General features: G+C 43.5%; 1 protein-coding gene across 11 annotated transcripts in view; it reads left to right on the top strand.

Annotated features, from left to right (window-relative positions):
* PCDH17 (protocadherin 17) overlaps positions 1 to 24,442 on the top strand; it is a 142,706-nt gene that overhangs the window by 37,056 nt on the left and 81,208 nt on the right. For 10 of the 11 annotated variants that reach the window (XR_004426517.1, XM_033148007.1, XM_033148006.1 and 7 more), the window contains exons 2-3: positions 17,157 to 17,215; positions 17,390 to 17,562. Coding sequence is in view for 10 of the 11 variants with exons in the window: in XM_033148007.1 (XP_033003898.1) it covers positions 17,157 to 17,215; positions 17,390 to 17,562 (232 nt within the window). In the remaining variant the exon portion in view is untranslated. The remainder of the gene's footprint in view (positions 1 to 17,156; positions 17,216 to 17,389; positions 17,563 to 24,442) is intronic. The other variant, XM_033148003.1, reaches the window with a different exon arrangement.

Raw genomic sequence — 24,442 nt, 5'->3', positions numbered from 1 at the left:
ACTTCATCGGGGTCTCTGTTAAACAAAAGAGTTTCTGAACTTCTTAGTATTACTTAAATGTCTGAGCCACTACCCTTCCTACTTATTTTCTGGAACCACATGATGCAGAAATAAAATAGATGCCGAACTCATGGTGCCCTTTGCATATTCATTCCTGTGCAACCCTTCAATCTGATTCTTTTTGCATATTCTCTGCCCATGTCTTACTTCACACAGGGGTAGAATTTCGCCTCTCTCCCTCACACACACACTTACTTTTCTTACATGTGTGACACAGGCAGGATACCTTGTAAAAGTGTAGACTACCTTCAGGAGAAAAGGCAGCCTGGGGAGATTAACTGTTTTGCTGTGCCGTTCTCTTGTTTTGAAGCTCATGTAACGGGGGAAATGATTAGGCAGCTGTTCTTTCCGTCCGTAGGATCAAATTCCTATAGTATTTGTATAACATCAAGATAGATGCACCCACTGTAACCTTTTAATCCTATTTCACACTCCCCCGCCCCCTCAGAAATACTGGATAGTTCAATACATAAGAAGCCAGTTGTATTAGCAAGGTAACTCCATTAATAGAATGCTGATCTGTCTTATTGACAAGCCCGGCACTCTTAATATGATCCAATATATTAAACTGACATGCGGAAACTAGAATGACAAAATCTATCTGTGGCTTAATTGACAGGGAAGCACAGTCTGAAGTTTTGCTTTGGTTCTTTCTTCTCCCCCCCCCCCCCGGTCCAATGTGGTTATTATTGGCAGTGCTACTTCAGTAAATAATACATACCTGTGGTGAATGATGTGAATATATTTCATACAACAATACGGGTGGTTTAGAGCGAAATAGATTTTGTTACGGTTTCCCGTACTTCTATCTTAACTTTGATGTAAGTGAAGCCGAGCTTTGTCACTTAGTCTTCACAAATCCTTTTTAAAACATCCGTCTCAGCTGCGGCACTCGTAAGCGTTTGACATGTTGTGAATTATTTCAAAAATCTTCAGCGTTTTCTTTCCTTTTTAAAAAATGAATAGCAGCCGTACTGAGTAATGTAATAATGTGCCATGAATTTCATTACGCTTATTTATTGACTCGGCTGGGTGATGGCTGAAGGAAAAGCTATTGTGTTCTCTCTTGACTAGAAATATTTATATACTGTGATAGTTGGCACTTCTTACGGGAACCTCATCTACCTTCTCAGAAGAGTAGTTTGTCTTGAGAAGCCCCGTTGAGATACCATAAGATCCATCTTCTCCTCAATTAATCAGTCGGCACATTTCTAAAACACTAAAATCGTAGTGAGGATCAAAGATTGGTTGTTTGAAAAAAGAAGCAAGGGCCCTTCAAGAAACTGTCTCTGGAAGTTGCTTTTCTATTAGGAGATACATACTCAGGTAGGTAAGGAAGGAAGCCATGTTTTCCATGACAGGATGAAGGTGTTTGAACCCTGCAGTATTATAATTGAATTCTGAAGAATTCAAAACTCATTCTCCTTGAACCTAGATTAGCTGCTTGTTGTGGCTACTCGCTGGTAAGCGAAAATGTACATGCTGAGGCTCAGCCTTCTTGATTTGTCACTTTGCGTATCCCAGAGATCAGCTGGGCATTCCAAGTAGATTCTGCGACCCAGACCTGAGGGATCCTGACAGATCAAGTCCCACATTCATCTCCGCGGGTCAGTGGCATGAGTCTCTGTGAAGGCCACCCGTTCTGGGTGAAGGTGTCTTTGGCCTCGGCAAATGCTTGGCCTTTCTGCAAGGCGTGAGAATTAGACATGAGGACAAAACACTTCATATTTTGTTCAGGTCTGAAGGACAATTGCAGCTGTGCTTGGCCAAGGCCTTTCATGTGTTTTGACCACTTTCTCAGAAGGAGTACTACTTCTTTTTTTCTTTTTACGGGAACCCATGAATTGTTACTCAGTGGCTTTGGAGTGAATTTTGAAGTGAGGTGTTATCAATATACCGCACACCTTTCAAGTGCCCTGGGGAAAAAATGGGACATCCCATTTTTTCCTTGCAAGATCTTGGCAACCATTTTGGGTGCCACGCTCTCTCACAGGACCTGCGGAGGAAGAGGGGAGAGCTGGGAGGGGTCACTATTCTGTGTGTGGAATAAGGGTCAGTATAAAATTTTTGATAGAGCACTTTGTAATTTCTTTTCCTTCTTCTCTTCTTTCTCTTCTTTATTTCTTCTTTTCCTTATTCCTGCTTCTTTTCTAATTTTCTTTTCTACACTAGGGTGATTTTTATTGTATTTTATGTTGAAAGCTTTTAATAAAAAAGATTTTTTTTAAAAGGAAAAGGTTGAAAGGTATGGTATAGTATGGTGTGGTAGCATATTTGCACTTCTAATGGAATGCAGTATATATGGATGCTCTCTCAGAAAGATTTATCCACAACATACTCAGCTGAGTAGGCTTGTGGGATTTGTGATCCACCCAGCTGCACACAGTCCTTCAGCCACACACTGTATGTTCAATATACCTTTCTGTTTTGCACTCTCAGGTAGGCAAAACAAGGGCATTTATTAAGCAATGGCTGGGCCAGCAGGTGTGGCTGGTGGACAGCATTCGGTAGACCCATAGCATAGGGCCTGCGTAGGCTGAAGCAGTTAGTGATCTTTTGTGTAAACACATAGGTCCCCAGGTTGACTCTGTCAGATGGTAACTGGGTTGGCTGGATATAGAGAGAGTTACTGGCCTAGTCAGCCTCCTGGCTGGAGGCTTAGGGTACAATCCCAACCTTGGCTGGGCAGCAGTAGGGCTTAACGGAGCATCACAGCCACCACAACATTCACAGCTAATGCTGGGGTGTGTGTGTGTGTGTGTGTGTGTGTGTGTGTAGGGGCGGGCGGGTGGAGAATCAGGTCTGAATGATAGACCCTTAATCCCAGGGAATTCGACTAGATGACCCCAGAATCATTCTGTGGTTCTAATTGATGGCAGTGGGGCTGGATCCAGCACAGGACCGTCTTAAGCGTATCCGGTGCCGTGGTGCAAAGATCCCTCCAGCTCATCCCGCCTTTCCCAGAGCTGCCAACCTTTTTTAGGGAGGACGGCACTGCTGGCGACGCGCCCAGGCCCAGCTTTGTGGGGCTGGAGGAGGTGGGGCAGGGGCTGGAGGGCAGCTCCTCTGGTGGGGAAGAGATGGAGGCTGGACGCGGCGGCTCTTTAAAAGAAGGGGGACATGTAAGATGACACTCTGCATATCCGCAGAGATACTATGACCTTACATGGATTTCTTTGTAAAGCTTCTATCTATTAGAGCTGAAACTTCCATTTTGTAAAATAGAATGCAGTTCTTAAAGGAAAGTACATGCTCAAATTCATGTTGATTAAAGGGTTTTCTTCCTGTTCTGAGTCAAAATGTACCATTTCTGTGAAAACCACAGTCGTCGTCTCTTCTTTCCACATTTTGCAGAATGCAGTTCTCTTGTCTTGCAGAGCCATTTAACAGTAATGTTAAATTACTGTGGCACTGAAGGAGAAATACTTGGAATTAAGGTTTCCAGAGGAAGAACTGGAATATGCTTCAATGAGATATTAAAGAGCTGCTCCATAAAGGGTAGAGATGTTCCATTTCATTTTTTTTCTAGTAATGTTTAATTAAAAAGCAGTTAAAGTCAGCAAAGACATTTTGCTTTATTACAATTTCAGGTATGAACACCTACATGCAGTAAGGCCAGCACTGAATCATGCAGTTTGAAAATGTGATACTTGTTCTTGTAATTCTGGGGGTGGGGTGGGGTGGGGGGAACCTATGAATATTCCAGCAGCCTCACATTCATAAATCTGATTAATGTTTAAGTCTTTGTTAGATTCTGAAATAAATCTTCCTCTAATAAGACAATTCTTTCTGGGCATGGATTCAATAGCAAAATTCTTCTGACAAGTTTTTTAGCATGTTGTTCTTAGCTTTTGGCTTCTGGGGGAAGTGTCCGGATATGAAGAAACTATTGCCATCCGTTTGTGTGCAGTATTTACTTTCACACGCATGACCTCTGTCATGAGGACAAAGGTTTCTCTCTAAGACACAATCTGATTCTTCATTTATAAATTTCCTGGAGTTGCAAACCTTGCAAATTAAGATGGCTATAGTTCAGAATAGTTAAGGAAACAATATTTATTCATGCAAGGAGGTGATCATTTCTACATTTCACCAATGTGAAAGCATGCAGACAGTGTAAAGGTCACCATGTAGTCCAAATAAAACATTATCTCCCTTCTGATGTTTCACAAATTCATCAAGATGTTTATAATCACAATAATAAACAACACCAGAAATTAAAGGGAAGACTTACAACTAAAGTTAGAACTCATGTGGTATAAAGCTATCAGGAACAAAATATGCCTCTAGTAATTAGATTCAGTTTCTGTTGTGCAGTTTTTGACAACTCTAGAATTTCAGAATATCTGGAATTTCCCCCCCCCCCATGAGATATTGACACATAAGGTCAAAAATAGGCAAGAATAAAAAGGAGAGATGGGGAGAATAGACCGGGAAGGTAAGTTTTTGTGACAGCTGAGAAAGGAGTCAGATTACCGGATCACAACTTGCTGGTTTGAAGCAATACTGTACTGCAGAAAGGCGTCCTAGATGTCATTAACTTTACATTAAGGACCATCATCACTCTTCTAACATCCAGCATGTATAGAGTCCTGTTCACTTGCAGGGCACAGTAACAAGTATATTTAGTAGAAGGGAGAACAACCCTCTCCAGTGAAGCAAAAACAAAAACCCCAAAGAGAAAGCAGAGCATGGTGAGGCCCTGGAACCTACGCTGAGAAAACCAATCCTTTCTCTCAACTGTTTGAAACAGTAAAACAGACCACTTTGTGAGCAGTGTTCCTTGGAAGGATGGATTGCACACAGAGTAAACCTTTGCAGGCAGCTTAGACTTGCATACTGCATGCTAATTGCAGAATTTGGAATAGTTTTGTGCAGAAATGGTAGGGATCTCTGCCCCAAATATGTCACTGCTCAACCATAGCTTCTCCCCCCCCCCCACTTTTTTTACAGTGGTTTGTGTGATGATAAAGGTTTGTGATTCTGGGCCTGCTAGAACTGCTCTATGGCCCTCACCTATTAGTTGTTTGTGATTTATTAGTAATTGTATTTGCTCAGTTGAAGGTAGGTACCCAACCATTTTGTTGTTTTGCTAAACATAGTACAGTATGAAGAAAATGCGTCAAATTGTTGAGTTACAGGCTATTAACAAGTGCTTTAAATGCAGTATTTCACAGTAGTAGCTCTGGTTAAAATTTCCATTAAATTGTCCTTCTAGGTGATGTTTTTTAAATGCAACTTGCAGTTTGAGTTAATTTATTTTTGGCTTAAAATGACTTTCAGAGTCCTTTTGTAAAAATCAATGCAAAACGCCATATACTTTTTCACTGTTTCCAGTGATACTGGAATTCATGGCCGCATTGCACTGATTCAGTTAACAAATAACCTCTTAGTTTAACATGTTGTGTTAAAGGTTTTCCATGTTCACTGAAGCTCCAAGATGGTGGGAAATTGTAGCTGTCAGGGGCCACACCCCTAATAGGCCGTATGGATATGATATATCTTGTGTGATGGTGAGTTGGAGTTGCATCCACTACCGTTAAGTGGCAAAGCTAAGATTTTTCTGATCCCTGGAACAGGCATGTGAAATCTACACAGCTGAAGCTACAATTCCAAGTTTCAAGTATCCAACTGGCAACCAGTGTCATGCACACAGAACGACAGAGTTGCCGTTGTGCGTTGGTTGCATTTTCAAAACTATCACCTGCAAAATTGCCATGTCCCTGTGCATTCCTATTAAATTCTGTTGAAATTGAGGGGCAGGATTGGGTTGAAAAAGAAAGGTGAAGGTGCATTGTAGTCTGTACTAGCGCCACAGTCCAACCCACTAAGCTCCTAACCGTCTTCCTCCCCAGAAGGAGCAAACAGATCCTGTGATAAATGTCAGTTGGGGTTTCTTTTACTCATCCCTAGAAACATATGCTCAGCAAACCAACCTGGTTATTTCATAGTAGATTAATAACTGTAACAAAGGCAGTAATGAATTTGAATAGGCCCACAAACTGGATCTGTGCCCAGAATGAAGCAACTGTTAGAATCCCAAGCCTGAATCAAACAAGTATGTTCATCACGGATGACTAACATTGCGGCTTGATTTTGTGAATAGATCATCACAGGTGTAATACCATGAAAAGAACTTTAACCTCAAGCCCCATGCTTTTCAAAGTTCACACATTTGGCTGCCCCAGTAATTATGCACCCAATAATTAAAGTTAAAGGTACCCCTGACCATTAGGTCCAGTCGCGAACGACTCTGGAGTTGCGTGCTCATCTCGCTCTATAGGCCAAGGGAGCCGGCGTTTGTCCGCAGACAGCTTCCGGGTCATGTGGCTAGCATGACTAAGCCACTTCTGGCAAACCAGAGCAGCGCATGGAAACGCCATTTACCTTCCCGCTGAAGCAGTACCTATTTATCTACTTGTACTTTGCCGTGCTTTCTAACTGCTAGGTGGGCAGAAGCTGGGACCAAACAACGGTAGCTCACCCCATCGCGGGGATTCAAACTGGCGACCTTCTGATCGGCAAGCCCTAGTCTCTGTGATTTAGACCACAGCGCCACCCTTGTCCCACACAATAATTACATGTAGATAAATCAAATAATCTGCATGCATGTACAAAATGGCCCTGAAACAGCTAAATGTATTACTATAAGAACAGTAAGTGGCACTTGTAGGCACCACACACAGAAAGTTAACCTGGACCAGGCCCAGTGAAATGAATGGGGCTTCACAGAACTCCCTGGTAGAATTTCCAAAAAGCTGTATTCCTACATTCCTAAAAATACCCCTGTTCATACATTTAAGAAAACATGTGTGAAGTGTGTCAGAGCAGCAGATGCATTACCCTGACCCCAGCACTTTCAGCCTGTCTTCATGGGCACCTGCTCCCAGGGTCCCTGCAGAGGCCATCTATGCTGCTCCACTTCAAGCCTTCCTGAATGGAGCTTCTGGGAGCATTTGGCCGAGTGTGTCTAGAAGCATCTCTGCAAGTGAGAACAAGCATTCTCAGGGTTCCCATTGGCGAGAAGGAATGCTCATTGGAATGCACTAAGAAGCCCCTCTCAGGCCTCCCCATTCAATGCCGGAAGGCCAGGGTGGAGCAAGCGGGTGCAAAGGGGGAAGGAAGGGTGCCTATGCATCTGCTCCCCCCCCCCAGGTTTTGCTCCCCCCCAACATTATTTTCATTGCATGAAGAGGACTCTTCATTTGTTTTATTATAACTATGTTGTCTTCATTTTTATTAACAGTAATATGAATATTTCCAGTTTTTTCTTATACTGAAAAATACAGAAAGGTCTTACTTAAAATCATTTTTACAAAATTACATGATATTTTGAAGTATACTGTTGCTGTCAAAAGACAACAATTTCCATCCCACCACCCCAAATGCATAGCCACTGAAGCATTTTAAAGAGAACTGCTTGTTCATATTGCAGTGTGCCTTAAATGAAAACACGTCCAGAAAATCTAATTATTTTAAAATCTGCCTATACAGTGATGCACATTTCCTCAAAAATATTAATGCTAAATGTCTAATCATAGAATGTGTGTGTGTGTGTGTGTGTGTGTTTGTTTGTTTGTTTGTTGCTGGAAACAACAAGCAAGAAGGGAGTAAATCAGTGTAGCTGGTCCTTGGTGGGAGCTGAATGGCTTTCCTAAATGAAGACTTGAGACTGATATAAAGAATATTATTTATTTTGGTTTTACTCCAAGGATGATGGTATGTTGTTTGCATAGAGTGTCAGCATTCTTTAGTGACTTATTCATAACACAGCATCTCTTTCTTTTAAAACCTTCCAATATTCTCATATAACAGCCTTCATTATTTATCTCAAGGCAGATAATTAGTTCGTATATCTTACGCCTGTATGTTCTGGAGTTGCCACCAGTTTGGAACATCTAAGGAATTTTGAGCAAAGCAAAAGGAGCCTTGATAAGAGCAGTGAAATTTCTCTGTAAGGCTTTGCACGCATCCATCCATTAATTTAACTTCTAACACATCTTCAGTAAGGGCTCATGTTTATGGGTATTGCACCTGTAGGCACACAGCAGCATGCAAGAGCAGCAGGACCTGAGGTCTTACCTGGCTGCGACACAAAGTCAGAGCTGCTCTTCTGTCCACAACTTCTTTGGGCTAAAGACAACAGCATGTCACACACTGGCTCCTGCAAATCTGCTGGGATCCAGGATAGAGTGCCGCCACCTCATACATTTGTCCAGGAGGCTCTCTGCTGCTGGTTGACTCTCAGAGCTCTTCATGCAAAGAATTTGTTCTAGCGATGAGCAGTGGCGCCTTCCCACGTTGAGATACAAGGGGGGAGCTGATGCCAATCCGACCACTGATCAACGTACCCCAGTCTTGCCAGCTCTGGTGCCCAGGTGTAAGACTTTTGGGCCACTTCTCCTTGAAGTCTGTGCTTTAACAAGTGATGCCAGAGATTAAACCTAAAAGCAGAGCACAAAAAGTGCACCCATGTTTTCAAGAGAATGAAAAGCATACCTAAGATGATGACAGGTTAAAATAAATAATAAATGTTCCAACGCCTTGTTAGCTTCTGTACATGGAAATGGGTGAGAGGAAAATATTATTCTTTGCCCCAGGTAGAAAAATGTTTTGGGCCAGCCCTAGGAAGCTCAGCACCTGGGCCCAGTGCACATCCTCCAAGGTAAAACCTGATAAGAAAAAAGAAAATCCCGTTCAATAATACCGTGGAAGTATCTCTTGCCATTGGGCTCATTAAGTATGAAGACTTACGAATACGAAAAGAGTAACTTTTAATACAAAGAGTATAGCTTCTACCACTCAGGACCCACTGTTAGGTTTTAGTGGGTCCTTTACACAGTACCACCAAGCCACCCCCTCCCAATGCAAACCTGGACGCCTGCCCAGGGCTCATACCACCCTGTCTGTTGTGCATTGGAGCCCAGCAGTGTCTCAGACTCCCATGCAGAAGCCCCACCCCCACCCCACGGCATACATGCTTGGGAAAGGGGGTGATGACAGGTGGTGCCCACAGGCAGCAGTTCAGGTGCCCCCCCCCCCCCGTAGCACTGGTAATGCTGGGCAGTGCAAGGATGTGTGAGAGTGCAGCCTCCTCCTCCAGCCCTGCCAATGTTTCATCTTCTTTGGCACATTTCAGTTTCATTTCATAACTCCTACAGATTCCTAGTTCTAGATCTTGTTGAGCTCTTGTCTCCAAATTCAGATTCCGTATCTCAATAGCCTTGAAGTTCACAGGTCTTATCTTTGTTCAGCTTGTGTTCATCATCCTGTGTTCTATCTGCAGATGGTTGTTAGAGATGGGATTGACTCATGCGAATGTACCCATGTCTCTAAAAAACCAAGAAGAGAAATGACACTTGGCTTATACTCATGAAGGGAACAAGACAAGGTGGGAGTTGAGCCCCCCACTGCACGGTTGAAGCACACCATTGTCCTATGAAACAGTTCAGCATTTCACTTGATAGGTCATAAGCTGTGGGGACTTGAGGTCCCACTCCCCAAGCAATGACTGCCCTGGTACCCACATGCCACACCAGTGCTGCTCAAGAGAGATCACAGGAGGTCAGAGGAGGTGGCGGCGGCAGCAGCAGGTAGGCAACCTGTGCTCTGAGGAGACACCCTGGGTGAGGCAGGTGCAGAAGTGACCAGCGACATCTTCATTTCTCCAGAATGCCTGTGGTTCCTACGTTGGAGCCCAGAAGGGCAACTTTCACTGCAGTCGTCTTGCCCAATGCTTCTCTTCTGCCCTGGGATTTGCCGACAGTGGACCTTTCAGACCCTATGGCAGGCATAACAATGATAGGAAAGTACCATAAATACATAGGTGTTAGTCATCAAGGGTATCATGGCGGGCTGAGTCTGAAGAGAGCGTTCTCCTCTCCTGGTGGATCAGTTTTATGGGAAGAGGCTGTTAGGCAATGACTTGATGCCACCAACATTTCTTAAAGTAAAATAAGGGTTTTTCCCTTTTTACAATCAAGTGGTGTGTAACTTTTATGAGATAAATAAATAAAATAAGTGGCAGATTCTGGTCACCATCCTCATAGTGTTTGGGAAGACGGGGGGTGGGGGGGTGGGAGTGATAGCTGGACCTCAGGAAATCCCAATTTATCCCAGATTGCATCAAAGGGTTGTTAATGGTGTCAGTGCCGGGGTTCTGTATTTTTACTTACCATGGTGAGTGAGTTTAGTGACCCCTGATGTTACAAGCTCCAGTCTTCCATTCTACTGTGAAACTGCAGAAAGAGGGGAGAATTGTCCCCTCAGTTGTGTGACTGTGCCCTGTCCCCTACCCAACTCCAAGGTTAGGAGGAAGGCTGACATTGCTTGGCCCGTGTACTCCTAAGGTGTTCAGAGTGCCTTAGTTGTACACGCACAAACAGAAAAGCAAACATTTCTAGCTTGGAGAAGGAGCAGGGGATTGCCCTTAAGCTCACAGAGGGGTAGGATCCTGGCAACCTCAATTTAACCAGGAATGCCCTTTTTAGAGGATACTCTGTTTCATCCACTGAGTTTTCCATTTTGCCACCCCCCCCAAAAAAAAACAGATTCAGCATCCTGTGGTCATTGAACATCTTCTGTCTCTTTTTGAGTGTGTGTGTGTGCGCGCACACACACACACACACACACGAGTTTCCTTTTCACTTGCTTTGCTTTGCTTTGTTTTTACTTCTGCAAACCTGGGGTCTTAATAGTTGACACGGGTGACATCACAGTGGGTGAGGGCTGCACAGGAGCCTGTAGACTTTTCAGAGCTGCTGGTTCCCATGTCGTACACTATTTTATTCATGTGCATTAAATATTCAGAACAAAGAGTGTCCTGAATGCTGGGTAGGACAGCCCATTCCTGTTCTATCCAACTCAGTCCTGCACATCTTGCAGTCCTCACACACGGAGCATAATAGCCCCAGACAATGTTGCAGATCTCATCGCTGCTCCACAGCATAGAGGCGTGGTGACGAGGAACACAGCAGGAGCCTTGTCAGTTGCAAGGCCACCCAGTGATGTGTATGTACATTTGCTGGAATTCTGTGAAACAATTTTTGCCCAAAATACTCTCTCAGAAGACTATACAAGAGTGGTTCAGTTCTAGGATTTGGCTGCTTTCCACAGATGCTGTAAATACCCGCCCACCCGCTCACCAAACCTAGGGCATGATCAATCCAGTGTTAAAACACTTCTAAGCCCTATTGATTTCAGTGAGAGTTAAACACATGCTGGACAGCTCAGGCCTAGACACAGCTCCCCAGAAGTGACCCCCACGGAGTTCAATATGGCTCGATATGGCAGTTCTGTTGAAATCAGTGACACTGCAGAGTGCTTAATGTTGTCTGGATCCTTGTTCATAATTTACATTTCTTCTGACTATCATCTTGTTAATTAATTTTAGGACATTTTATGTGCTTGATAATATGTAAATAAGCTTGCACATTGTCACTAGTATAGGTTCCTTCGAACTTGCAATATAGGGGTATCGCCAATGATGCATGGGAGAATTTAAAATGTAATTTTAAAAGTTAGGATGTTTCCATTGTCACCTTGTTTTACAGTTAATACAGGACAACCAATTAGCTTCAAAAATAATCAAGTGTTTTCAAGAGTTCCCATTTAAAGTTGACCCTCAGTGACTATTTAACTAAAGCTTTAGAATATGATGATGCCACAAAAACCAGGTCGACTGGTTTCAGTGGGAGAGATTTAGGTATGCATCTAACATTCCCAGTGAAATGGAACAACTGTACTAGCTGGATTGGGTCCCTAGCTGCTTGATCTTCTGACTAGAAAGCTTGCCGCATCACTTTTCCTTTCTTTTTAAGAGTCCTATTTGTTGGTTGTCTTTGCTTCAGCCCCTCATCCTTGGAAGCACTTATTAAAGGGAATCAGAGTTTTGCTGAGACTTGGAATCAAGCACATCCATCATACTTGTACTTGTTTCCTCCGATTTTTGCTTGTTTGTTAAAAGAACACAAGCTGCCAATATGCGTAGGCTGCAGTGGTTATTTGAGACTTAGGGGGAATGCTGCAGTTTGTGTAAGAAGTTATTAAATACACAAAAGGGTGCTAGGAAATAATGCTTTTTGACAATAGCAGTAACTGCTGTTTCCTTTTGGACATACCTGTATTCAGAAAGGTGGCGTTCAGTAAAGTGCATTCAAACCTCCAGTTCACATGGGAAACTGACCAGAGATACTAAGTGTAAGACTCAGAAATGAGAGCTTGAAGTAGAGGTTTCCAAAAGTGACTGCCACCCCACGGATCCCTTTTGATAGGTGAGTGGGTTCACCAGTCTGTCATTCACCTGACATCATATATTGTCATGTGGATTCATGCCTACTATCAGCAGGGGATCACTTGGGAGCGCCTCATCTTAGAATCCTAGAGTTGGAAGAGACCACAAGGGCCATCCAGTCCAACCCCCTGCCAAGCAGGAAACGCCATCAAAGCATTCTTGACAGATGGCTGTCAAGCCTCCCCCTAAGCTCTCCAAAGAAGGAGACTCCACCACACTCCTTGGCAGCAAATTCCACTCCCGAACAGCTCTCACTGTCAGGAAGTTCTTCCTAATGTTTAGGTGGAATCTTCTTTCTTGGAGTTTGAATCCATTGCTCCGTGTCCGCTTCTCTGAAGCAGCAGAAAACAACCTTTCTGATCATGTCAGGTGAGTTACAGTTGGGCATGGCCAACTGAAAATGGCTGCACAAGCCAGATTCGTGGGCCTAATTTGACCTGTTGTAAACCATGGTTTGTTTCACAAACTACAAAACAGCCACAAGCTGCCTTGCAAATGATCCAACAAACCATGGTTTGTTTCTTGAAAGGTCTTTTTGTGTAGGAGGTGCTAACTACCCCACAGCTGTGAGTTGCAAATTGCAGACAACACTCTTTTCTTATCGGCAGTACTGGCGGTTGATTGAAAGCTCACTGAGTCCCCCCACCCTGTCTTCCAAGGACTGTATTTCTATATTGCAAGGGGTTTGAATTTCTTAATTTTTTGCCAGTTTGACCTATGTGAATGTTTGTTTTCATTCTCTTCAAAAATTGCCGTGTAACTATATCTATATCTACATATTAAAACCACAGAAATTGCTACAATTAAATAAGGGAAATTGGAATATCAATATATATATATAGTTCGCTTTTGACTGGACTTAACCGTCCAGGGATCCTTTACATTTACCTTTTACAGTTTGTTTAACTCCTTGCTTTCATGTTCCACTAATTTTAGATGCTAGTAAGGAATACTTGGTTGCAGTTGCTTTAAAATTTCATTTTCTCAGCAGCAGCTGCGAAGTGCAGTTGTCTGTCTTGTGAGTTAGACATGAATTCTTCTTAGGCAAAGGGTGAGCAAGAGCCACTTAGGCATGGGAATGGTTTTGTTTTCACACTGCTCATGCCACATTGCTCTTCCGCTTGGCAGAGGTCTGTGATGAAGCTGGGTAAACCATGGTTAACAAACCGTGTCGGGTTCACGTGTAATAAAAAGCATTTGCCAGAACAAGCCAAGACTTGCAAGCCGTCCACAACCCATGACTTATGATCATAGTTTGTTGGCAACAAACAAATCATGGTTAATCTACTGGGATGTGTTCATATAATGAAACAAACCATGGTTAGGCTAATCAAACCATGGGTTAGCATTATATGCGAACCAGACCAGATGCTTTGTTCACACAAAAAGTCAATGAGTTAATAAAACTGTTCCTGGAATTTAACACTTCAGTTTTTGACTTCAGATGGTTTATTGCTTTTTCTATTGTGAGAAAACAAACCTACACCTACAAAATTAGCATACCAGAATGAAGCCTTCATTAGAGCACTTTCCCCCATGACATTTATTTTCTATTAGCACATTACAAAATAAAAATATGTATTCACTGGATCTCCCACCTTCAGTCTGTAGTGATATTATCCATGAATACTTCTACAGTCCTCATCTGTTAGTTGCATGAACTGTGTCTGAAACGTGGCTTACCTTGCCAGGTGGCATGGCCATATTTCCAGATGCAGCTTCCATGAAAAGAATGTGAAATCCACTATTCCCTCATAAGCAGTATATCACTTCTTCTTAGTGAACTCAGCTGCTGAGTGCAGAGAGGACTGTAGTTACCACAAGGTCACAGAGAAACAAGCAGTAAATATTTGCATGCACAGGGATATTCCAAGGTTCATAGAAGTACATAAATATTTACTGGAAAATCTCTAAAGTTGGCATGCCCCAAAGAACAGCTCAGCGAGGACTGAGTATGCTTAGTGGACACAGAATTAGGATGTACCATCAAAATAGAGGAAATGCATCACCAAAAAAGATGAGACATATTTGCGTAACATTTACACGGGACTATTTCTATGTAAAAATGCAACTTTAGAAAAACTATAGTTTAAAGAGAAATACAAAATGTCTCACCATAGTGAGGAGAATTGTGACCTGAGGGTCTGTGTGTCTGTGGAGTCTGCTGCCCTGGGGCTGTGGATGAGCAGCTTCAAGGCTCTGGTCTCTTCTGATGGTTCTTCATCTTTAAACAGCATTAGGACCAGATATCACTTCACTCAGAGAACGGTCCTCTATAAAGTAGGAAATGACCCCCCCCCCCAAATACAGAATGCTAAGCTGCAGTTCTGTTTTGGGGGAGAGGGAAATGGAATGGAGAAGCATTGATGACTGAACCCCTGAATGAAACTGTTCACATTATAACGTTTAGTTGAAGATCTTTCCCTTCTACACCTGTGGTCAAGCCCAATTATGTGTATTTTAGTATCTATTAATTGTTAGTATCAGAAAAGTACAGATTGTATGTGTGTGTGTGATGGTAGCACACCTACACACACGGAGCACCTTCATGCTCAAAGCCTGGCAGCGCTTTAAAAGCCTAACAAACATTTGTTGCGACCTCAAAAGGGGTTAATTAAAAAGCTTAATACACTGATTCACAACACCAGCTCAGTGCAACTGCTAGTCTTTTAAAGACCCCACAGAATTCCAGCCTCCAGCCTGGGTAGCTTTTAAGGCGCTGTGCTACAAATGGCAAACTGCCAAAGGAGAAGCAGGGTGGCCCTGTGTCCATTTTACCCAGTAGGGACGCGGGTGGCGCTGTGGTCTAAACCACTGAACCTCTTGGGCTTGTTGATCAGAAGGTTGGCGGTTTGAATCCCTGTGACGGGGTGAGCTCCCATTGCTCTGTCCCAGCTCCTGCCCACCTAGCAGTTCCAAAGCACGCCATTGCAAGTAGATAAATAGGTGGGAAGGTAAACGGTGTTTCTGTGCGCTCTGGTTTCCGTTGTGCCAGAAGCAGTTAAGTTCTGCTGGTCACATGACCCGGAAAGCTGTCTGTGGACAAATGCTGGCTCCCTCCGCCTGAAAAATGAGATGAGCGCCATAACCCCATAGTCACCTTTGACTGGACTTAACCATCCAGGGGTCCTTTACCTTTTTACTTTACCCGGTACCTGCCAAGTGCCCAGCCTGAAGATGGGCATCCTTGCCTTGGTGCTCAGCTCCAGGAATGCAGCCATGCCCTTTGCCCTTGGAGCTTCTCCCTCCCACCCCCACCCCCAAAACCCCTTTGCAAGTCTCTTCTGACTATGCACCTTTACCTGGGAGCAAATGCCACAATGGGGCTTACTTCTAAGTAGACATGCTTGGGATTGGACTGCGGGGGGGGGGGGGAAGAGAACTTTGCAAAGCCACGCAGGTGCAGTTGTTTGCCCATTGGCTCTGAGGCACTTGTTTCACTCCAATGCTCCTCTGCCGAGCTGAGAAGATCCCACCGGTGTGGATTAAGGATCTCTCCTAGCCTTCTGGCCGTGGAACCGGGCAGAGGGTGGAGGCAGGCAGAGCATTGGTGAGCAGGAGACTGGCTGGGCAGGCAACTGTGGAAAGCAAACTGGACAGGGGGGAGCATTTCATGGTTTGTAGAGGAGAGCAAGGCGGGGAATTGGGGAGCCAAAATACTCTTAATGGGGCTGCAAGCTAGTGGCAATCTTGCCTAGGTCCCCAGCTTAAACCAAGATTTCCTTTGGCACAGGAACCAAGCAGGATAGCTTATTAATTTCCGTGGCTGAATAGTGGCACTTGGAGGCTATGCTTTAAGTATGGTGGAAGTGGTTTGAATACACATTCACAGCCCTGCAAACAAAAACTGGAGTTCCAACCAGTTCCTCTATTTGGTGTCCTCTGTCTCCACCCTTATTCATTCCAGCCCAGACTCCACATTTGATCTCCCTTCATAGGGGGCACAATAGCATCTTGTGGGTGAACCGCATCAAATGTCCAAAGTTCTTGTGCCAGGCTTGTGGGATTCATATGCAGATTGTCCTTCTCCCTGCTTCCATTCAATATTCTATCCGTTACCACTGATAAGTTTGTTTTGTTTTGGTGGGGGGATTCCTGTATTCAGGAGCAGATGGGCAACTGCCTGCTGCATCTGTTGACTGAAGCCTTTGTGTGAGCTTGCTAACATGGACTGGAGAAGAGCTTTTCTAAGCATGTGGTACAATTGTTGCTCGGCTGTGCTGCTTCATTCAGACTGCAGTCAGTCAAGTAAGGGCTACGTGACGGAATAGTTCTTCGCTGGACAGGGCAGGGAGCTGAAATCTATCATATCAGGGGGCTTAAAACTAGCTAGCCTGGAACCTTCTCCAACATCTGTTTATAAATCAAAATGAATAGTCCAGCTGGGTTTTTTTTACTGCATAGTGAACTGTTTGTCAAGAGAGCTTCTACTGCATCTGCAAAAGGTGATACATAACAGTAAATACTTGTGAACAAAATGTGGCGATCTGAACTTGCCTTAATACAAAGCTTAAGATGAGTTTAGTATTTGGTTAATTACAAGCCATATTTCCATGTCACTTATGTAAATCTTCCTTGTTTGTTTTAGCAGGTAATTTGTGGGCCAGTATCACTTAATTGTTCTGAGTGCCTAATGATATACCAGCATTTTGCAATTTAATTAAAATGTACAAATCTGAACATTAAGGGGTGGGGAAAATTATTTTTGAATTATTAATCATTCCTCCTCTAGGAAATCTTGTTGCTCTGCAGGAGATTTGTCCAGTGTACAACTAGATGTATTTTTTTTCCTTCTCTTTCACAGACAGACAATTTTCCCGCAGAGCCCAATTACATGGGCAGCAGGCAGCAGTTTGTTCAAAGGTAAGGCCTATTAAATAACTTTCTCGGCTTCCCCATTTGCATCCTTTTCAGAAATTCCTTTGCCAGAAAGAACAATTCAAACGGGGTGGGGGGAAATAAATACAAGTTTAACACATTCTCTCTCTCTCCCCCCTTTCTCTCTTGTTCTCTTTCCTTCTATACATGAAAAATCAGTAGCTCCACCTTCAAGGACCCTGAGAGAGCCAGCTTGAGAGACAGTGGCCATGGGGACAGTGACCAAGCAGACAGTGACCAGGATACTAACAAAGGCTCCTGTTGTGACATGTCGGTTAGAGAGGCCCTCAAGATGAAAGCAACTTCGACTAAAAGCCAGCCGCTCGAACCAGGTGAGTGAAGCAGCCACCGCTTGCTAAGTCTGCAGCTTAAGCAATGATTGGAAATCTATTACTTCTGTTCTGACAGTAGATAGGCAAGCCCATTGATAATGCTATCAGATGGAGCACTAAATCTTCCAGCCAACTTGCCACACAAACATGTTCTGTCTCTGTGTGTATGCATATGCCACACACATATAAATATATTGGTGTACATAATAATTAGAAACTGGAACAGACAGTTATCTTGCCTGTTCGGCCCCAACAAGCCATGTATTAGCAAGTAATAGTGGTGTCCCCCCGCCCCCCCCCCCCCCGGGGATCCAGAGAGGCTTTTAACCATCTCCACATCTGCAAAGGAAGCCTTGGGACTTTTCGGGAGTATGTTGTGATATGGCATAGGGGCCTGATATTTAAAGACAGGGGAAAAAACAAAAATCTCACCGGGTGTACACAAAGCAGCTCTGTGGATCCTGACTTTATGTTCTTGAGGGTTTTTAGATATGGATAGCCTGCTGCCATTTGCCCTTAGTGTTGTCCTGAAGAGTGAAGTTGGATTTACACAGTTAGAGCTATGGTTTGATCATCACATCTGCCCTTCACCACCACATCAGTGGAATATTCCTTGCCTAAATGCTTAATTGTGATAACAGACTCATGGTTAGAAGGCTCATGGGACCCAAGATATTATGTGATAGCTGCATTTATTGCTTGAAAAAATATGGCCACAGTATGATTATACGTACTTTCCCTTTTTCAGTTGCTATGATAATTTGGCAGGATAAACATTTGAAATCAGAAACAACTCCAACTAATGGTGGCTTCATGTTTTTTTGTTTCCAAGATTGATTTCATTATCAAATATAAAACATTGCTGGCAACCTCAAGTGTCGGGTGATGTGTTCCGAACCCCCATGCGCAAAATCACATGAAATGGGGAGTTGCCTGTATCAGCTCAGCTGCTGGGCAGGGAAGAACCTTCGAGGAGACCCATCTCAGAGACTGAAGAGGACGTCCTTTTCTGGCCCTGGGAAGGGTCTCCTCAGGAGCCAGGACTCCTCTCCAGGGTGTTCCCCATTTCCGGGTTCATCTTCCAGGATCCCGGCAACATCTGTGTGCACAGCTGTGCACAAATAGAGAATGTGTAAATGAGGAGTTGCCTGTGCTTCTAAATGATCAAATCACGACACAGGGCTCACTCCACCAAGTGCTAGTGCCATGCAGGTTCTAATTGTTTCAGGGGATTCTAGCTTGAGCCCTCAGTCTGTTCCTTTGCTTGTTTTTAATTGCAACCTCTTGCAACACACTCGTTAATTTGCCTGCTAGAGAACCCGGAGCACCTGCCCGATATTCCTGCATGTGGCAGAGGGCAACAAGGTGTTCTCCAGATGTTGCTGGACTGCAGTTCCATCAGCCCCAGCTAGCATGGTAGAAATTGCAGTCCTGCAAAATCTGGAGGGCACTGCATTGGCTTCTCCTGTTATGGAGGATTCTGTATCCTGTTCTGAGATACACAGCTCCTGCCAGGCACCGTTCCAGGTCCTGTAGAACATGGCAGAGGAAGGTTAGTCTCCGGGGGCAAGTTGTCTTTCAGAGAAGTTTGTCCACCATGGTTAATCTCATAGGAAAGGAAGCCCCTGACAAGTTTCCAAACAATCCCAGGAGTTCCCTGAAATGCAGTTTGAAAACCCGTCTCATTGAAATAAATGGAAGCTGTGCAGATCCTTGGCACACCCACGATCTGTCCCCTAGTTAGTAAATCATTTCATTTACAAGCTACAAAGGAGTTACTGACAGGTGCCTGTGACACTGCTGGAGTGATTTACAGCAGAGCAGTGACTGTTCTCAACTGGGTTATATTTACAGAGACAAAAGCATCTCTTGTTTCGCCAAAGTCTGTGTCTGATTTGGTTTATGCTCCCTTTTGCTAAGAGTAAGTTTATTTCAAAAGAAACCCATTATTTCCTATCAGTGCCAGTTAAACTGAGTATATCAGCTGTGTGTCCGTGTGTGTGTGTGTGTGTGCGTTGTACATTTCGCTTCCAAGCAGTGAGGAGGAACACAGCTGAATTACCGTGTTTTGAATTTGGTTTCTCATCTCCATTAGTCATTTCAGCTTGTTGTGTGGAAAATGATTCACAGCACTGAGGATGTTTTAAAAATTGATTAATTAAGTCTTTCTTAATGAGAAGCTATATTTGTAATTAAGCAGAAATACATTCTAAGCTTTCTATTAATTGGTGATTAATTAGAACTAGATTTTTGCCTCTAGCACAGCCAGAGTTGTACCACATTCATCAGCAAATGCACGCTTGGCTTCATTTTCTTGATCATGTCAAGAATGCAATAAGATTTTGTTTCCATGTAGAATATTTAGAATGCTGCATTGTAATTTATTCCTCATTCATTCAAGGGAGGACCTCATGACCTTGTTTTCCAAATGATAGATGCCAAATAGTTGATTCCCTCCTTTGCATAGCGACTCTTGGTTTATATAATTGGACCACTATTCTGTGTAAATATTTCTCTCTTAAAAAAATCTCTGCTAACATATATACCTGCTAATTTTTTTAATATGAAAAACACAGAATAAGACTTCCAAACTGTTCTGTAGCTTGGGTTGTACAGCTGTTGAATAATTGTACTAGATAGAATATATTTTGGCATTATGAGGGACATTTTTAAAAGATCCACTACATTTCATGGGGAAGGGTTTTTTTTTCATTTCCTAGTTGCCATCAAATTTTATCTACACTGAAATTCATAGTAGCTTTTAAAAGCCTTGCTTCAACAAGAAATCTGCTGGATTTTGTAGGACAATTAAAAGGGATTTCTGTTATTTTTTCTTACATTTTTATGCCACCCTTCCTTGAAGAAGATTTAGACTTTAACCTCACAACAACCCTATGAAGTAGGATAAATGGAGAAACACTGAGACTCGTCCAAGGGCCACAAAATAGCTTCATAGCTGAATGGGGAGTTGAATCTGGGATTCTCATCTCCCTGTCCACTACCTTTCACAACCTGTCTTTATATTTGCTGTCTGCAGAATACATGAACCTGAATCTGTCAGGTACTTTATTTCTTTGAAATGAATAGGAGAACCCACAACTGTGCTTTTCTGCAAGTGCTGTTTATTGCAGTGGCTGAAGAAACCTACAGTGGATTATGCCTATAGATGCAAAAAAGCAGAGTGAAAGTCAAAATACTGGTGAACGGGATATGGCCACCATACGTTGCTTTCCCTAAATATAATGGAAAGCCTTGCCCTCTTTAATTCTATGTGTAACCAACAGGAAAGTCAGAAATGTTCAGAGTTGCAGGTAGATTCTTCTGGCCTAATGGCATCCATTTTGGAGACCCCGGGGGATTTGATCAGGCTTTCTCACGGTGATGCTCTCCAGGGCTAGCTGGGGCTATTGGGAGTTACAGTCCAAAACACCTGGGAGGTACCAGGTGAGGGAATGCTGAACTAGATAGATGCCCAGCGTGTGTCCCCTTAGGCCCAAGAACAGACTCCTGGCACTCACCAGTGACACCCGTGAGGTACCTGACTTCTATTCCTACTGAGGAATACTATTTCATGTATCCAGATAAATAATATGGTTTGTCCAAACTATATCCCAAATCAGGCTGGGTAGGCAGGAGGTGGAGTTTTTCTCACTTCTTCCCACTGATCAGAGTTGCTTGCCAAAATTATGATGCTGCAGGCTGTGAGCTGAGGAAAGCGGAGGCTGCATGCAGCTCAATTTCAAGGTTTCTGCAGGGCTTAGAAGAAAGTGGTCCACAGGCCATACCATTTTAATATATAAAAAATAGGCTCAGGCTGGTAGAAGAGACAACGCTTAGAACCCTGCAAGTTGTCATATGCAGCAAAAAAAAAAACAAAATAAACCAGGTTTAGTCAACCATTACTATTGCTTATATGAGTGATAATGCAAAGTGTTCAGGCAAAGTGTTTCACCATGTTCTGGATGAAGGGTCCTATTTATCAAAAACCAGCTCATGCAGACAGCTGGCATTAACTCTTCCATCCTTGGCGTGTAGATTGGACTGGTCTACTCTTCTGAATACCTAAGAGATGGAAAGATTAATCCTCATGGGTATGTGCACTATTTGTGTGTTTTATGTGTTTGGATGGATAACCAGGAAGAATGTATGCCTGAGGGTGCCTGCGGTAGGAGAAGGTATTTTACAGATGTACTTTGAGGAGTAACAGTAACCCTTACTGTACATCTTCAAAAATAGGAAATGAGAAAGAATATATTTTAAAAGGTTAAAGAAAGAAGGCACCGAAGGTTTAATAATGCTGAACTCATTGTGTGGCTGTGCATCACTAATGATTTCCGATACCATTTTGAGAACAGATTGTCCCTGAATTTTCTTTAATTATTCTCCCTTCCCAGGCTACATAACTAAAGAATTGTGGAGGTTGCTGCATCTTAATTTTGAAGAAAAGTACACACATTTATAAATATAAGGACTAATAGTTATTTCCTTGGCATATGTGAAAGTAAATAAAACACAAAAGAGAAATTTTGCAAAGCTAAGTCTGTTGGTGTGTTTGTGTATGGAGGAATGATTGCAGAAGGAGTGACCTGAAGGGCTCCCCTCATTCTAGTATAGTCTTCCCCTGCATTCCTTACCTTTGGCCATTGTGGCTGGATCTGATGGGAGTTGGAATCCAGCGAACTCTGGAACGCCACAGGTTCCTCATCCCTGTCCTGGAGTAACAAGTGTCCCAGTGTCCCCGACCACCAACTGCCATATTCTGCAGCATTCTTTGAAAAGGGAAGCCGCCTCTTTTGAGCTCAGATAAGGTTCATTTCACACTTTTCTAGGGATGTATCAACTTCTGCCCTTTATACATTGCAGTCAGCTCTTGCTGCCTGCACATGGTGGGGTGTATGATTTGCAGGACTTTTTTCAGGTGGAGCTCAGCTCCGGCCCTTCTCAGGTGGAAGCCATTGCCATTTTAAGAGAATGAGGGAGAAGTTCACGGTGAGCTTTGGCATCTATTTTTCCGTAAAAACAGCTCTGGTGATATATACACACTTTCATTCTACACTGCCACATGAGAAGTGACCCGGAACTTTAGGATCACAAAGTCTGTGTGACCTCCCTTAGCAAACGACTGGTCACACCACATAGGCTACTTTCATTCTTTCAAACTGTGGAGACACATCATGTGCAAAGTTGCTTTGATCAGAACGGAAGATGCTTCAGGCATCTCACTGCTCCCCTTAGCTCTCAGGTTGTGTTGGTCCAGCATGGTGATTTTTCTGATTACAGTGGATCAGAAGAGAAGCCGTATTATTATTATTATTTGCCTGTGACGTTCAAACTTTGTAGAAATTTATATTGAGAAGGGAAATAAAATAAAAGACACATCTCTTCACTTGGCTTGAAATCCTTGGGAATGCCAGTGTGTGTCTGCTTTAATCTTCCAGTTGCTCAGCTAAACAAACACAGCCCCTATTCTCATCTCACTTGACAAGGCTTGGTTGAAAACGAGGGAATAATGAAGAGGAAAACCCAAGAATATCTGCTCTTCAGGAAATGTTGCTTAAAAAGAAAGCTCCACAGATAGCAATATTTGCTCTGTGCTAGCCTCCTTGGTAAAAGTAAATAAAGGAAGGAGAATAAAAAATGAGGGTGCTTTGATAAATCTTGGCAGGTGGCCTAAAGGAGAAAAAGCTTGTGGAAAAGAAAGCATAATCATTGGGACAGAAAGTCTTGTGCAATAACCAAGCATGTCCCCTTTAAGTTATCACCACTCTAGCTATCTGAAGGAAGTCTCTACCTACTCTTTCTATAAAAATGTCTAGCTGTCTCATAAGCTTATTTATGCTCTCTGATTCACTGGCCTTACTAAGCAGCTCCCTCCATATGTTTACTACTCTTTAAGGGATATTGTTCAGCTTGACATTTTGTTTGTGCCTCATTTTTAGACTATGCGCTACCCCCACAAAAAAATCCTCCTCAAGCTACGTTACCAGAATTGAACTCGGCTTTGTTAACTAGCATTTCGCTGGGATTTGGCACCGTGCTGCAGGTCTCCGTCTAAAGGCATAACCATGTGCAATCTAAAATAAGGCAGGAATACCTCCCCATCCTCCCATAATTGCACCCCAGGGATTGCCAAATGTGTTAACTGAGGGAGGGAGAATGGCAGGAGCCCTTGCGCTTCCCCTGCCCTCGTGCACAGAAGCTCAACCCACTGGATAGTAATAATAATAATAATTTATTATTTGTACCCCGCCCATCTGGCTGGGTCTCCCCAGCTACTCTGGGTGGCTTCCAACAAATATTAAAATACATTAAAATATCACAGGTTAAAAACTTCCCTAAACAAGGCTGCCTTCAGTTATTTTCTGAATGTCAGGTAGATGGGAGGGCATTCCACAGGACGGGTGCCACTACCAAGAAGGCCCTCTGCCTGGTTCCCTGTAGCTTTGCTTCTCGCGGTGAGGGAACCACCAGAAGGCCCTCAGCATTGGATCTCAGAGTCTGGGCTGAATGATCGGGGTGGAGATGCTCCTTCAGGTATACTAGACCAAGGCCATTTAGGGCTTTAAAGGTCAGCACTAACACTTTGAATTGTGCTCGGAAACATACTGGGAGCCAATGCAGATCTCTCAGGACCAGAGTTATGTGGTCCCGGCGGCCACTCCCAGTCACCAGTCTAGCTGCCGCATTCTGGATTAATTGCAGTTTCCGGGTCACCTTCATAGGTAGCCCCACATAGAGCGCATTGCAATAGTCCAAGCGGGAGATAACTAGAGCATGCACCACTCTGGCAAGACAGTCTGCGGGCAGGTAGGGTCTCAGCCTGCATACCAGATGGAGCTGGTAGACAGCTGCCCTGGACACAGAATTAACCTGCGCCTCC

The sequence above is a fragment of the Lacerta agilis genome, chromosome 4 (genome assembly GCF_009819535.1).
Source record: "Lacerta agilis isolate rLacAgi1 chromosome 4, rLacAgi1.pri, whole genome shotgun sequence".
In the NCBI taxonomy this organism is placed as follows: domain Eukaryota; kingdom Metazoa; phylum Chordata; class Lepidosauria; order Squamata; family Lacertidae; genus Lacerta; species Lacerta agilis.
This window is presented reverse-complemented; position numbering and strand designations above follow the sequence as displayed.